The sequence below is a fragment of the Microtus ochrogaster genome, chromosome 24 (genome assembly GCF_000317375.1).
Source record: "Microtus ochrogaster isolate Prairie Vole_2 chromosome 24, MicOch1.0, whole genome shotgun sequence".
Lineage (NCBI taxonomy): Eukaryota > Metazoa > Chordata > Mammalia > Rodentia > Cricetidae > Microtus > Microtus ochrogaster.
This window is the reverse complement of record NC_022024.1, coordinates 11,622,971-11,639,350: the sequence shown is the minus strand read 5'-3', so window position 1 is coordinate 11,639,350 and position 16,380 is coordinate 11,622,971. Positions and strand designations below refer to the sequence as shown.

The window sequence follows — 16,380 nt, the reverse complement described above, 5'->3', positions numbered from 1 at the left end:
CTCAGCCTATAAACCAAAACTTTCTGGCATGTTAAAAAAAAAATTATACCAAAATGTAACGATCTCCCATAAAACCAAGTCTTATATTCAATCAGAAAGCAGTTGATTGTCCCATGATGTCTGAGCCCCTAGTGCACCAGAGGGCATGTTTTACTAGACAGCATTCATGAGTGTGGCTGAAACACCCTTCACTCTCACTAGTTCAAGTCTGCTGGTAGGGCATTCTTTTAATGCTATCAGAATATACTTCTTCAGGATTCCAACAGAAAAATAACAGACTTTCAGCCTTATGAACTGAGTAACTACTGGATTCTTGGACTTTCCATTGTGGAACTAATTGGACTACTGTAAACCACTCTAATAAATCCTTTTATATAAACAAATAACACCCACCCTTTTTTTATTCTATCAGTTCTATTTGTATACAGAACCCTGGAATACAACCCAAGAAAGGCATAGGAGGATCATATGGTAGTTCTATTTGGCTTTTTGAGGAACCTCCACAAGATGAAACCCATACCTAGCACATTATTAGGCCAAGAAACTGCAGATAGATTGATCATAGGCCCTAAGAGAACCTACTACTATTATTCTACTAAAAGGACAAAGTATAAAACCAACTCCTAACAACTTACTGCTATACCTATAGATCAGTATGTCTCTAAACCCTCATCAGAGAGGCTTCTATTTGAAGTAAATGGTGCTTAACATAAAGACACACACAACTGACCAAGCTGTAGAGAATGAACCAGCAGAGTGCTCAGCCCTAAAGGGGAATATATACTGTACCCCACCCATGGAGTGGATCACTATGGAAGAGAAGGGGAAATATATACCGTACCCCATCCACAGGGTGGATCAGTGTGGAAGAGAAGGGGACATATATATCATACCCCATCCATGGAGTGATCAGTATGGGAGAGAAGGGGGCATATATACTGTACCCTGTACATAGAGTAGATCAGTGTGAAAGAGAAGGGGACATATATACTACACCCCTTCCACGGGATGAATCAGTGTGGAAGCGAAGGGGGCATATATACTACACCCCTTCCACAGGGTGAATCAGTGTGGAAGAAAAGGGGGCACATATACTGCACCTCTTCCATGGGGTGAATCAGTATGGAAGGGGGGTTGGAAAGGGTGTAGAAGCCAGAGATGGTGTCTGACCACAAAGAAGCACTCTTATGGATACAGCAGGGAAAAAGCACATCTGAAGTCACAGTGGTTGTGATAGCACACATAAAAACCTGTTCAAGTGCAGGCCAGACCAAATCCCAGATCAAATGGAGAGGGGAGCTGAGCACACAATCCTATCCCTAGCAATGTTAGCTGCTACAAAAGGGACAGACAGTTTTCTCTAAGAGTGTAGTCCCTGGTGAGCTGACCACCCTCCAGTGAAATTGATCTTGTAGTATTTTAAAAGGGGGACAGGGAAGGCACAAAAGTGGATGGGTTGGAAAGGGGGAGTGGACTTGGGAAAAATTGGGGAAGGGGTGATTACAATGAAAACATATTGTATAAAAGAATAAAAATTTTAAAATAAAAAATAAAGTCAACTCTACCAAATAAAGGATACAGGTAGCAAATGATCTAGAAAACTCTTTCTGGGACACTCAGCCTCAAATCTCAGTGCTATGCTTTCAAGAGACAGTCCAAGAACCAAAGTCAACTTGTTAGGGAAGGACTACAATTGCATTTTCAAACTCACCAGCCCTAGAAATTTCAGGGACTCTCTGAAAATGTACTTAAAACTCCGCACAGAAATCAACAGTTTTTCCATTAAAAAAATGTAAGAACTTACCTCCCATAATCGAAGAATATCTAGAAAACTAAATTCCCTTTTAAATCTGATTAAAAGCCATCTGAAGCAAAAATAGAGATATCCAGAGTCCTGGGATTCTATGCAGAAGAAGAAGAAAAAAGAAAGAAAACAGGGCTTATTCTTATGCTAATATGTCAGAACCAAGGATCTTTCCTCAAACTCAGATTTATCTAAACATTCTATGTAACAAGAGTCTTTTATGTCTGACTATATTCTGTCAATTCAAAAAAGCAACTGAAATGTACAGGGTAACTTACTTTTTAAAAACCACTACACGAACAAGTATGTGTGTGAAGACAAGCTTTTCTTTCTACTCTTTCAACAAATGTTTCTTTCTACTCTTTAAAAGAACCCAGGTGACAGCAGTGGAGCATTGTTGTCTATAATAGTTCCTTTATGCAGGGCTGTGGTGGCGTAGCCTTTAATCCCAGCACTCTGGGAGGCAGAGACAGGCGGATCTCTGGGTTCAAGGACAGCCTGGTTCACAGAGTGAACCAAGACAGCCAAAGATACACAGAGAAACTGTCTCAAAAAAGCAAAGAACAAAAAAAGTTCCTTTACAAGCCCTAGAGAGATGGCTCAGCAGTTAGAAGTTCTTGTTGCTCTTGCAGAGGACCTGGGTTCAGTTTCCGGCACCCACATGGTGGCTCATAACCATCCAAAACAAAACCCCAGTTCCAGGGAATCAGACAGGCACACACATACATCCATGCAGGTAAAACATTCCTACACAAACATATTTTTTTAAAGTTGAAAAAGAAAGTTCCTTTACATTTTCACAGGCATTGCCCTACAACCCACTGCGCACATCTGCAGTCACTCAACTCACCCAAATAGCTACAAAACCCGCTGTCCAACCCACTGCGCACATCTGCAGTCACTCAACTCACCCAAATAGCTACAAAACCCGCTGTCCAACAGTCGCAGCAAGGTGCTCAGCTGGACTAACTGGGTCTTCATGCCTTGCATTTGTTCTTCAAAGTTTTGATGCTTTAAAAGAAAATAATTATTGCCACATACTATTTAGTATTTCTGAATACATTATCACTGATAATTATGCATATGATTCCTAATGATAAATGCTGGATTTCTACTGTACTGATTATAACAAACAACTAATTGAAAAGCTAAAACATTACTAAGAAGGGGGGGGGGAGAAAAAATACCCTTTCTCTCAAACAAGGTTTACTTTCTTTTGTTTTTGTTTTGTTTTGTTTTTTCAAGACAGGGTTTCTCTGTGGTTTTGGTTCCTGTCCTGGAACTAGCTCTTGTAGACCAGGCTGGTCTCGAACTCACAGAGATCCGCCTGCCTTTGCCTCCTAAGTGCTGGGATTAAAGGCGTGCGCCACCACCGCCCGGCTAAGGTTTACTTTCTACCTCTATTGATTTGATTCAGATCAAGAAGAGCAGAGGGACAGCATCAGCAGACATAGTGACATTCCTTTCTTATGCTGCAGAAATGTTTGGAAAAGGAAACACACGTTCGGGGACATACACAGTTATCAAACGGTTCCCGTTATTAACCGTTCCTTCACATAAGCATATGAAACATAATTTCAGCTTTAACACAAACCTCATTCTAAAGAACTAACTACTTGCTTTTTAGATTTGCTGAGAGTAGGCATCTGGGAAGTCAAAGCCGTGATCATGACCATAGTAAAACACTACCTATCTTGCACGTGGTTTTTTTTCACAGGCACAAAGGCTATATAACATGATAGACTGAACACAGTAGAAGATACTGTACTGTATTTAAAAGATATTTTGAAATGTCACTGGAAAAGGTGATTTCATGAAAATATATATACAAGGTGTATGTGAAGTTGTACGAGGCATATAGCTATTTAAGCATCTATAAATGTTGCAGTATTAACTGTTCATATGATAAATACGAACAGATGCAGTCCACAAAGAAACAATTCTTGAAGTGAAAGACTTAAGAACTACTGTGGTTTACATGCTTAAACAGCCTTCAGGGTTGACTAGGCTCCTTTCAACACTGAGACAAACAACCTCAAAGCCCTTCAGATACTCTGACCCTTTAACTCAGCAGCTTCTACTTCTCTATGCTGCACTACCTCCCTAGCCCTTGTGAAAAGTCTTAGACTAACTTTTTCACACCATCCCCTCACACTTTTTCAATAATACTATAATGTACTTTAGCAAAACTATCAGCTTAGAAGCCATTCTTGATTGTAAAACTTTCTCTTCAATAAATTAACAAATCAGCTTAATACACTCAAGCCTCCAGAACATAGTTCCGCAGTTACCAGAAGAACTATTGGGAAAGACAAAATAATTCACCAGTCCACAGGATTTCTGCTTTAACAGTCAAAAGTTTCAGTTGGTTTGGAGTACCAACATGACTAAGCCATGCTATAAAAGGCATCTAGAAATGACAGAAATCTACTCTGAAAGAATATTCATTTCAGAAGTCCTCTGAGAGAACGATAGGAATAAAGGACTTTTGGCTGTATCTTGGGAACACAGGAATGAAAAAGTGAGAGTAAACCTATACAGTAAAACAGATGATGAACACAGCAAATCTCAGTATGTTATTTGTAGTTTGTAAACATTTCCGAAATAAGACAAAGTCTCAGCCTTGAACTACATATAAAATAAAATGATCTACAGGCATTAGGTTCAGCAATCACAGAAACAGTAAACACTAACACAGAGTAAAGCCAAACAAAACAAGTTGAGAAGCAACGTCAAGTTAAAGCGTAGGAAGCAGTAGTAAGACAACAAAAGAGCAAGCAGGTCCTGACTGCCATACACTGCCTTCCAAAGGAAAGACGCACTGTAAAAATACAGGAGATCATTTTAGAATATAGACTAGAACAATCATCAGACCTTCTATGGAAAAGAAAAGCATAGAACACTTATGTAAAAAAAAAAAAAAAGACAAAATGAAGAAACTGAAACTTCTTGGTACACAAGATGAGAAAGACTGTAAATTATAAATGTACAGAGAGTCACCTTTATATACAAGACCTACATTCATGCACGTGTGCATACATGCTGGCATCTGAAATTTGTCAATTATGCCGATCAGTTGTTTTGTTGAAAAATTATAACAAGTAAGAAAATAAACACAGTATGTTCACAATTAATTGGAGATACATACTATAACTAGAAGTTTAAACTAAATATTGGGAAAGATTCATGTATTCACTCTTTTAAAAATCTGTTGAACCACCTCCCTGCTATCTACAAATATATAATCCTGTTACAAAGAACACAATAGTTCTAGTGGAAAAAAGATAAAACAAGGAGGACAGACAATTTTTATGAAATTATCATCAGTTGTACAGACCTTTATAACAAATGCCTCAGGTTTCTAGATCACTTGGGAGTAATTAGAACTAAGAAGGCAAATCAATCAATCAAAAAGATAAGACAAGGATATGGCTAGGTTCCTCTAAAACTACCTTTCCAAATGATCCAAAGGCAACTCACAGCAAAGGACTAAGTTAAGTAAGCACTGATTTAATAAAAGAACATTTAAAAACTATAAATCTAGCCGGGCAATGGTGGCGCACGCCTTTAATCTCAGCACTCGGGAGGCAGAGGCAGGCGGATCTCTGTGAGTTTGAGACCAACCTGGTCTACAGAGCTAGCTCCAGGACAGGCTCCAAAGCCACAGAGAAACCCTGTCTCGGAAAAAAAAAAAAAAAAAAAAAAAACTATAAATCTTATTGAACACATTTGGAAAAGAACTAAGAGAAATGAGAATAAATTCAAAATATAGGCAATGGATTTAAGGAAACAGACAGAAAAAATTGATGAAGAAAAAATAGGTAAATGAGAAGAGTACAGAATAAAAGACATATACTTTGCAATTTCACATCTGAAGCCTTAAATTAAACTATATACAGTATGCACCATAAAGACTTAGCATCAAGTTTATCTGCTGTGTGGTCAGGGCTTTAAATTTCATATGAGCCTCTATCTAGTCATACTCCCTCTACCCACTCACCCACTCCAAATCACTTGCTAACTGATTGCGTGAGAAGACTTTTCTCCTTATCTGTTAGTAGTGGCTCTACATGACTACCCTAGAACTCTGCCTCCAATGACAGATAGAATGTTGTTGTGCAATATGTACACTTAGACACTCTAGTGATCACAGCCTTCTTGGAAAATTAACAAGGAATGAATTCTAAGAGAGTGCCTGGACACTCACATTTTAAGAGCACATGTGGAGATAAGTCAGGTATTATAATGACAAACTCCAAGACATTCAGTAAAGGTCAGAAGACTACTTAGCCCGACACTAAGTTTTATTAGATAAAACATGAAGTTCACAAAACTGAGTCATCTATCCATCAATAGTCTATGATGACACATGGTTCTCCTACAGAACATTAAGCATTTACTGATATCAAACCCAATAATTACTATACTACCAGCAGATATTATCAACCTTTTCATATGAAAAATAATTCTAATAGTTTGCCAGGCTCTTGAAAACCTGTTACAAAGAAGTAAAACAAAATATGCAGTAATGATTTCAAGCTCCATCATAGTAGCTAGATATTATAATCAATCTTATACTAATAAACTGAACTTTTAGATTCAGTCTGAACAGAGGAAGGAATCGCTCTGCTTACCATTTGGTCCATGTAAGAGGCAAAGCACCAAAAGGCATCCACTTCATTCTCCATCACATATAAAAGAGGGGAAAGTAAGTCACTCATTCCTTGTATATATCCTGAAAAAAGGAGAAAAGGGGAAAGTCTCTGAAAACCTAAATTCTGTGAATCCCTTGTGCATATCACCAGCATACAGCTGAAAATACTTTCCTCTGAGTAAACTAACAGAAGCTCACATTTGAAGAAAGGAAAACAAAAAGGTGGAAAGATCAGTTGTTTCTGACTGACATTTTAATCAAGAACAGCTATCACGATCAAGAATGTGAAGCATCCTCACTCCCCAGACAGGTGCAGCTCTCAGCCCTCCCCATCAAAGAAGCCTCTTTCCGGAGCAGAGAGCATCACAGAGATCCTCAGCTCGGGCCGAATGCAGAGGACGACTACTGACTGAGGCGTCCAGCCCCAAACGACACATCCACACACAATCCCTATCTCAAGGCTCAAGGAAAACCACGGAGAGAGGACTGCAAGGTGCACAGAGTCAGAGGACCAGAAAGTCTGCAGCATAGATATGAAATCTCAACAACATGGCTTCTTAAGCTCTCAACACCACCAGCTGCCATGCTGCCACTGAAGGACGAAGTATCAAGGGCTCCGTCCCCAGACAAGAACTACAGACAACAAATGCTGCTGTGAGAAGACATGGAGGGCTTGTGAGGGCTACCTCCCTTCACTGTTATCCATGTCATGTAGTCAGCCAAAACACAGGTTCATTCATACAACATTAAATAGACTCAACAAGTTGTATTTATACATTCATTCACGTACCGCACGGGCTAACTCAAAAACAGAACCACTTAACTGTCCCCACCTTTAATCAACACTGGGCTTTTCTCTTCCCTTGATAATCTTTGGCTGACCACTGCTAGCAACTGTGTTTCATCCTAAAGTATCCTTGCATAAGCTGTAACTTTAACTACCTTTTCCTTGATTCTACAGTAATTTCTCAGTAATGACTTTGACTATGTGAAAAAATTGCAAGTTAAGAAATCACACCCACTGAACAATGGTGGCACACACCTTTAATCCCAGCACTTGGGAAGCATAGGCAGGAGAATCTCTGTGAGTTCAAGGCCAGCCTGGTCTACAGAGGGAGTTCCAGGACAGGTTCTGAAGCTACAGAGAAACCTGTCTTGAAACCTCCCCTCAAAAAAGGAGGGGGGGAGGGGGACGGAAGGAGGGAGGGAGAAGAAGTCATATCTTTCACTTAAACTGTTCATTTTGCTTTTCACCTGGATGTCAAATTTCTTTATTTCTACTCTTTAAAAACCTCAGTTTTCTTGTTTTACAAGTGGTTTTCAGACACCAGACTCTTTTGCATACTAATTTATGCTTTGGGTATTTTGCCTGTATGTACGTCTGTATACCACTGGTGGGCCTGGTATTCAGAGGCAGGGATTTGATCCCCTAGAACTGAAGTTATAGAAGGTTGTGAGCAGGTGCTGGAAACAGAATCCACGTCATCTGTGGGAGCAGGAAATGAAGTGTGGATCCCCTGGAAGAGCCAGCAGTGGTTTTTAGCTGCTAAACCCCTCTCTCAGTCAACAAAGGAACTGTTGTGTGAAAGTTCCTGTTCACTTGTACTTTGTGGTACCTTTTGTACAACTGTTAAAAGTAGCAACATTTTTCTTTGCTTTATGCTATTTTGGTGAAGGTGTTGAGGGAAAGACATGACAGGAAGCATTCTGCCACTGCATTACATCTTCATCTTTTTTCCATTTCTATTTTGAGACAAAAGTCTCACTCAGTAATCCAGGCTGACATAGAACTTGCTTTGTAATGCCAGCAGGCTTTGAACTTGCAATTGTGCTTTCTGCCTCTATCCCAAGAAAAGCTACAACTTTATAGCTCATGCCATTTAGGCTCAACACAAAAGCTTCCTGTGTCTTTCATTTGCAAATCCAGAACTTGCATTTTTACTCAGCAAAATCTTTCTTAGGGAGGCCATATGTCTTTAAAAGGAGAACAGAATAGTACTACTATAAGTTACAAACAAGTGTCCATCACTCATTCTTGTTTTATCTTTTTTTTTTAACCAGGAATAAAGGTAAGCCAAAGTCTCTTCAGAAAATTCTGATCAAACACATAATACAAAAAGGCACTCATATCACCTCACATTTCCTTATAGTAAAAGTGAAGCTTTACTTGCCTTGAGTCTATTCTCTATCACCCAGTATAATTCCTTTCCACATTTACTACATTACCATCAGTCTGTGCTGTATCGCCCACTTCAATGCCCTTCCACACAATCTTATTACATCTCCATGAATGAGTCTGTGCTCTATTATCAACCTCAATGCCCCTCCACATAATCTTATTACATTACCACGAGCCTGAGCTCTGTCATTCACTACGATACCCTTTCACACAATCTTATTAAATCACCACGAGCCTGTGCTCTATCATCGGCTACAATGCCTTCCCATATAATCTTATTGTTGTTATGTCTAATCTCTACCTGTGGAAAAATAAGACACTACTCATATTAGCATAAGAGAACACCTAGTTCCCTACAGAAGACAACCAATTTTTAATAGCTTCAAGCAAGAAATTTAGAGAAGAGAGTATCATATTTAAATGTAAATGTCTCCAGGTTTATAGAGATGTTTGGAAAATAACACAGGGTTTCAGAAAAGATAAGAAGATTAAACTGTTATCACGAGGATTTTTCCAATCTGGCACTGACAATGAAATAAAGAATATAAAACTAAGACAATTAAAGTCTGAAGGAAATCTAATCTGACCTGAACAAAGTGCAAAGGAGTATGATCCTACTGTTCTAGGCAGTGCACAATCTATGATAGAGAAATTCAAAGTGTGCTGTTCAAAAGATTTATAACATATCTTCCTCTGGTGGGAAGTGCTTTGTTATTAAGGTAGGAACAATAAAGTTTTCTAAGAAGCTAATTTAACCCTTTAAGTCTTGCTCTCCTCTGAGAGCACTACTCACTCTATTTCTTCTCTAAGTCTCAGCTGAGGCAAGCTGTCAATTTTTCTTTATCTTCAGGTACTCTTTAAACCATTTCATTCTTTTAGATGATGTTCTTCAAGGTATGGGTTGTGGGGCAGAATTATTATTTATTGAGGAAGGGTAAGGGGGGTTACATTGGTAAGGGGGGCTACATTGTATTCGCCTGCACTTGGATTCTGCACTACTGCTGACCACATCTTAATCAGCAGCACCTCAGTTTCTAATGTATGTCCCTAAAATTATAGCTGGGAGCATGGAGAAACAACATTCCTTATAACCCTGCTATACATTTTCTTAGCCTGGAAAGAAAAGTTCAGTCTACTCGCTGGTCAACTGTTCAAGTAACTAAGCTTATCTACTAGAGTATAAAATTTTAAAAATCTCGAGAGTTAAAAAAAAAATTTTTTTTTTTTTTGTTTTCTTTTTCAAGACAGGGTTTCTGTGTGTAACAGCTCTGGATGTCCTGGAACTCACCTTGTAGACCAGGCTAACCTCGAACTCACAGAGATCTGCCTGTCTCTGGCTCCTGAGTGCTGGGATTAAATAAAGGTATGCAGCACCACTAACCAGAAAAATTATTCTTAAAAACACTAGATACTGTAGCTCCTTCTTGCACACAATATTTTGAACAGAATTTAACTTGTTATTGAATATTCAGAGTCATCTTTGTGACATCCACAGTAACAAAACGTCACAAAACAAAAGGCCCACAGACACTTCCTGAAGAATAATACCTGTGTTCTCTAAGTAAAATTTACTCTTAAGTTTCTGTATGTTTTTCTCAATAACAACACTGAGTTCAGGAAGATGTATTTCACTCATCATTCATCTGTGAGTTAAGAAAACAAGTGAATACGAGGGAGCCATCAGAAGACTAGATTTACTACCTTGGTTATGGTACAAGTGAAGGATAAGAGCTGTGGTCCACTATTTGCAAAGTCAGCTATCTCCGCTTCTAATAAGCCCAGTCATTCATGGGCTTAACTGTTTCAGACACCTGAAGCGTCTGATTAGAAGGTCTTGTTAATATAGACAGAGATGGCAAATGGATACAATTCTCAAACTCTATTTCTGGCAGAATGCACAATCATATGTGAATTCTTATCTTAAAATTATCGCTGGAGAGAATGCATGGGTGCCACCCATTGTCAAAACAATGTTCCTATTCTCTACAATAGTAAAATGTGAAAATGGCAAGGGACTGGAGTGCTGAAGGGAGAGAGCAGTGGTTCGCAACCTTCGTGATGCTGTGACCCTAATGTCATGGTGACCCAAGCCATAAAATTATTTTCACTGTTTCTTCATAACTTAATTTGCTCCTGGTATAAATTATAGCTTAAACATCTGATATGCAGAATATCTGATATGCAACCCCAAAGGAGTCATGACCCATAGATTGAGAACCATAGAGATAAGAATGCTAGCCAGTAACGAAGGTTAGAGTCTCCAAACCTGGATCAATTATCTTTTTAATGAACCTTGAGTCACTTTCTGAACCAATACACTTTATTGATAAAGTGAAACTAGTAGCCTCACTTCTTTAAATAGCTATTATAATTTAAAATTAAAATCAAATCAAGTATGACAGCACTGTATAACCTGAAAGTCATTTCATATGCTTTCAATGACTTAATATGAAGCTCACAATGGTATGGCAGACAGGACTGGCTACATTTTTTTACTTTAATAAGAGCTCTATAATTTTCAATATATTGTCATTAAAAAGGCTAATACCTTTAAAACCATAACCAAGAGAATAAAAACATAAACAATGGAGAAAATGTTATTTATAATTTAAGGTTCACTTGAGTTTAAATGTGATGAATATCCAATCAGCTACTCCAAAAGATGCCCGAAGTTCAACTGAAATAATCTAGAAAACACTATTTCTGACAGTCTCTAGCTGGGAGCCATTCGAATGGTAGTTCAGAAACGTGCATTATTTATTATTTATAATGGGCCGATGCTTAGGGAAGGAAACAGCTCAAGGTCTCTTGCTACTTAAAAATACTGGTTCCCTTGAGCCCAGTTCTCAGGAGGCAATAGCAGGTGGATGCTGTGAGTTCAAGGCTAAAGCTATTCTGATCTACATATCAAGTTCTAAGCCAGGCAGGGCTACAAAGTAAGACCAACCAAAACAGTACTGTTTTGTTAAGTTTTCTACCCCGTGGTGTCCCTTCCCTATGAGTTCCCATTTCCCATGCCAGTCCTAATAACTCATTTTGGTAGGACTCACAAACCAATCTACTCCACTCCACAACCCGAGAGCTTCAATTAGGATTTTTCTACCGAAAGAAGGAAGTGTAAACAATGGTTCTCAGACTTTCCCACAGCATTTTTAATGTCTTCCTAATCTTCCTTCAAGAAACAACTAACAGCTCCATTTACTACACACTTATTCCAAATAGTGCATCAAGGGATGAGAGTTTCGGATTTTGATGCATTTCAGATTTCCAGATTAGGAATGCCCAAAATGAAGTCTATGTGCACACTCCAGTTCCAAAGTCTCATGTGAGGGAGACCTGGCTACTACATTTGTGACTCCATTGGTCTCCAGAGTTGATTCAGCTGCTCTGGCTGTTGCAAGAATGTCTGCTTCCTCATTACCACTCCGCAAAAGTCATTCCTGAAGTTTTACACTCAAAGGATGACCTCTTCCAAATAGAGGGAAATGGTATCCAGTCCAGGGGATCTGAGCGCCTTCCCTCCCCAGATAGAACCTCCAAATAAGCTCTCAAAATCCAAAAAGCTATAAAATCTGAAACACCTGGTTCAAACCATTCAGGTAAAAGATATTGTGACATTTTGTTTGTAATCTAACAAATAAAGCTTGCCTGAAGATCAGAGGGCCAAGCTAAGCCACTAGTTAGTCATAGAGGCCAGGCAGTGGTGGCACACAACTTTAATCCCAGCACTCAGAGGGATCTCTGTGAGTTCAAGGCCATTGTGGGCTACACGAGATTGAAGCTGTCTAAAAGAGAAATGAAGCTCACACAATGGTGATCCCAGCTCTTGGGATTCTACGTCTTTATTCCCAGCACTGGGGAGGTGGAGACAGGAGTGATCTGGCTGGGGGAGAGAGGAATATAATGAGGGAGAGGGCAGCAGCTCAGAAGCAGTCTGGGGATTCAGAGACAGGATTGCCCCTTTGGTCTGAGCATTTGTAGAGGTAGTGGGTGGCTGCTCTGTTTCTCTCACCTTTCAGCATGAACCCCTATTCCTGAATTCAGGTATTTATTATTAAGAACAATTATAATTCAAGCTACAAAAAGATGTTCAGTCTGTGTTTCTGTCCACTGAACTAACAAGCACCTGTCCAACATTACACCAGTCCTCAAAGCTTCTCAGAGCTTGAAATCTTGAAATAGACAGATCACCCTTTCACCCTTATTCCTCGTTTGTTTTTACACAGCAAGGCCAAACATCCAGCCTTAGTTTCAACAAAAGAAACAGAGCAAGCTACTGCTAAATCCCTAAAGCTATTTCAGCTAACACAGTAACGTCCTGGAGGTGTCACTACAATTCTCTCAAAAAATTAAAATAATTCCACAGTGCCTCTGTGGCTTGCTGTGGCAACCTAGGGCTCTCCTGTGGAGTCATAGCTTTAGAGCCTTCACAGGCTTCTAAAGCAATTACCATTTCCAAACCAGCTAATAAATTTAAATTCTAAACTAAATACACAGAAGTTTTTATTTAAATCAAAACTTTATAGAACTCACCTAAATCAAAATCATACATACAGTAGGTCATCAAAATGTCATGAAGCAAAATCAGTCCTGGGTTATCCTGACCTTCATAAAACTTGTTTGTTCGATCCGTTCTGTTGACATCTTTTTCTAAAGAAGAAAAATCACATATTTCAAGAAACAAATTCTTATATAAAGTTTTTATTCAACAAGCATAGAATTTCTTAATTTCAATTCTTGACAAGCTTTAATTAAAGAAAAATGCCCAGAGAACTGACTCCCATGAAGCTGTCCTCTGACAATATATGTGCAGCAGCACGCACACATATGCACACACAAACACACACACAAATTAAAATTAAAAAAAAAAAAAAGATCACCAGCCTGCATGGAAATTCCGTCTCATCTCCCCTCTCTCCCATCACAATGAATGAGCTTCTCTGGCAATAAATAAGGCCGTCTTCCTATGCATGAGCTCCATCACCAGCAGCCAACACAGAACTAGGGGGATTCTGTAGCTGCTCTATTAACTCCTGTCCTCCTCCTCAGTTTGGTCAACTTTTCTTTACTGAACTACACAGAACTCCTTATCAGCACACTCCATCTGTTTAAGAAAAGCTTGCAAAAGCTACAAGTGCCACGTCCAAGTTCTTTCCTTTTCCTCCCTCTTGAACTCAGACTAATCATCTTGTCACACCCAGCAACCACAAAGTATTCCTTAAAGTTATTAACCTCTGGTGCTCTCAGCACTGCCCGCATCGTGAACTCCTTGTCTCGACAGCGCGGCCTCTCTCCTGGCCATGTTCATTAGTCTTTTAGGAAACTGTGGTCTTCTGTTGTCCTTTCTCCTCTCTCACCTGTTTCTTTTCCTGGTTTCTTCACGATACCCTCAGTTGTAAATGAAAGTGCCTTAAGTACTTTCACTTCTGGGGCCTCTTCCAATCATACCGCTTATCTGTCAAATCTTTACCTAGTTTCCTAAACCACTCTTCACACAATCTCTTAACCAGTATGTTAGTAACCCTAAGTTTCTCTCCAGCTACTAACTCACCCTAGAACTTGAGGCACCTCATCCTGACATATTAACTGGTGAAAACCCAAAATTATCATCCAAAACTGAATTCCAAATAGCCCTTTACAAACTTGTCTCTTCTGGCTTGTCCCATCTTAGTCAACAAAGCCCAGCAGCTTCATTTCTCCAATTGTTCACTCTAACTGTGACACTCATCCTGTCTTCCCATGACTGACATTGGGACACTAATTACATCTTTAAAATACGTACAGAACCCAAAATTCTCACCTCCCACCAAACTCACTGCACTTCCCACCCAACTACCTCCATTCTAGCCACAGTGTTAACTTAGCTCATCTCCAAAAACATTAAGGGGCCCTGAGCAAATAAACAAGTCTAGATGTTGCTGTCACCTCTGCTCCAATCCCCCTCCACCAGGGAGCTGCAGAGTGCACACTGCAGCTTCAAGTCTCCATACAAGCCTGTCTGTCTGCTGTTAGTCTCTGGGACATTCAGCAGCCATGGCCTCTTATCAGGACTTTAGCTATGACCTCAAATGGTCTCCCTCCCACTACTTCTGCTCCTCTAGAGCATTCCACAGGCACCAGCTGCTGTACTGCTAAGCCAGAACTCGGATCGTGTTACTCTTCTGCTCAAAATCTTATCTGAGTAACTGGCAATACTGAGCACCTGGCTCCTCAAATCAAGAAAATAAGTCTATTCCACTCAGTATTCAATACACTAAAATTCTTGTAAGTTTTATCAACAACCTGAGTCCTCTAACCCTGTACTACCACCATCTCTTGCTTAGACGTCTACCTCCTAACCAGTATTATTAAGACAGCTTTCTCATTCCTACTTACAACTTGATAGGACCCATTTTCACATAGCAGAAAAAACAAAATGTAAGTAACATACTTTTACAATGCTCCAATAGCTCTCAATCATACTTAAATCCATCTTATTCATATGATACACAAGACCTACAGTCTCCTGTGCGAGGTGTGCATGAATACATTTTGCATGTGTACACGGGGGTATGAGTATGAATGATCCCGAAAGTCAGTCTTAAGAGTCTTTTACCACTACTCCACCCCATTCTTTTGGAAGCAGTATTTCTCACTGAATGGTGAGACTAGTTGGCCAATAACCCCAGTCATCCACCTATCTTACCCACATCGTGTGTATAAATGTGTGTGTTTGTGTGCGTGTATGCACACACACATACATATATAGACACACACATAGCCACTGGAAAGCTCTAGACAAATTAAACAATTCAGATTATTTTTGAGTCCCAGTATCACAGCATGTATTTTGTTCTTTAATCAACAAGACCTCTTGTGTTTCCAAAGTTACTATGGAAACGTACCGATCAGACTTCTATAATCTCTCAGCCTTGAGTTTCTCTTCTCTTGCTCCTCACTGATAGACTTCCACTGCAGCTTCATCCTGAAGTATTCATCGCTGTAGAGACAATACACACCAAGAACGCACTGAGACTTGTGTTTGTGACACTGTTTCCTGGGGTTCTCTATACACAGTGTACCAGAGTATTATGACGTTAGTGGTATCTAAGTTTACAAACATGACAGTGAAATGTTTAGACATACGTGAAAACAAGAAACGGATGGAATTAACTGCTAGAATTTCAGGTATACTTAAAAAGAAACAATTCTTGAAATGATTTCTAAACTTATACAATATTTTATTCACTAAAGCTTTCTAATAATTATAAGAATTCAAGTAACTTTTTAAACCCAACTTTAAAATTTTGTTTTCCTATTATTTTTACTGGAAAACTTGCTAATAGATATAAGAAAGGCTAAGATTGACAAAGACTTTGGATGCATAGAATGGTTGAGAATGGCTTCAAATCCAAGGCTGTACTGAAAACTAGACATAAAAAACACCTGGGAAGTCAACTATCTTTCTCTACAAGAAGGAAGAAATGTCTTTCTCTATGAGAAATAAAAGACTCAGGGATGGAGAGATGGTTCAGAGGTTAAGAGCACTGACTGCTCTTCAGGAGGTCCTGAGTTCAATCAATTCCCAGCAACCACAAGGTGGCTCACAACCATCTATAATGAGATCTGATGCCCTCTTCTGGCCTGCGGGCATACATGCAGGCAAAATACTGCATACATAATAAATAAATAAATAAATCCTTTAAAAAAAAGAAGAAATAAGACTCTTTCATCTATGTGACCAGTATATGAGTAAATATATGT

At 39.2% G+C, this 16,380-nt stretch overlaps 1 protein-coding gene across 1 annotated transcript in view; it reads right to left on the bottom strand.

Moving 5' to 3' along the window:
- The window catches only part of Tbc1d15 (TBC1 domain family member 15), a 58,114-nt gene that overhangs the window by 5,887 nt on the left and 35,847 nt on the right, over window positions 1-16,380 (bottom strand). Inside the window, exons 10-14 of the mRNA XM_005358055.2 lie at window positions 15,522-15,616; window positions 13,171-13,287; window positions 6,439-6,539; window positions 2,716-2,815; window positions 1,805-1,902 (exon numbers count right to left, since the gene is read on the bottom strand). Of these exons, the coding sequence (XP_005358112.1) occupies window positions 1,805-1,902; window positions 2,716-2,815; window positions 6,439-6,539; window positions 13,171-13,287; window positions 15,522-15,616 (511 nt within the window). The remainder of the gene's footprint in view (window positions 1-1,804; window positions 1,903-2,715; window positions 2,816-6,438; window positions 6,540-13,170; window positions 13,288-15,521; window positions 15,617-16,380) is intronic.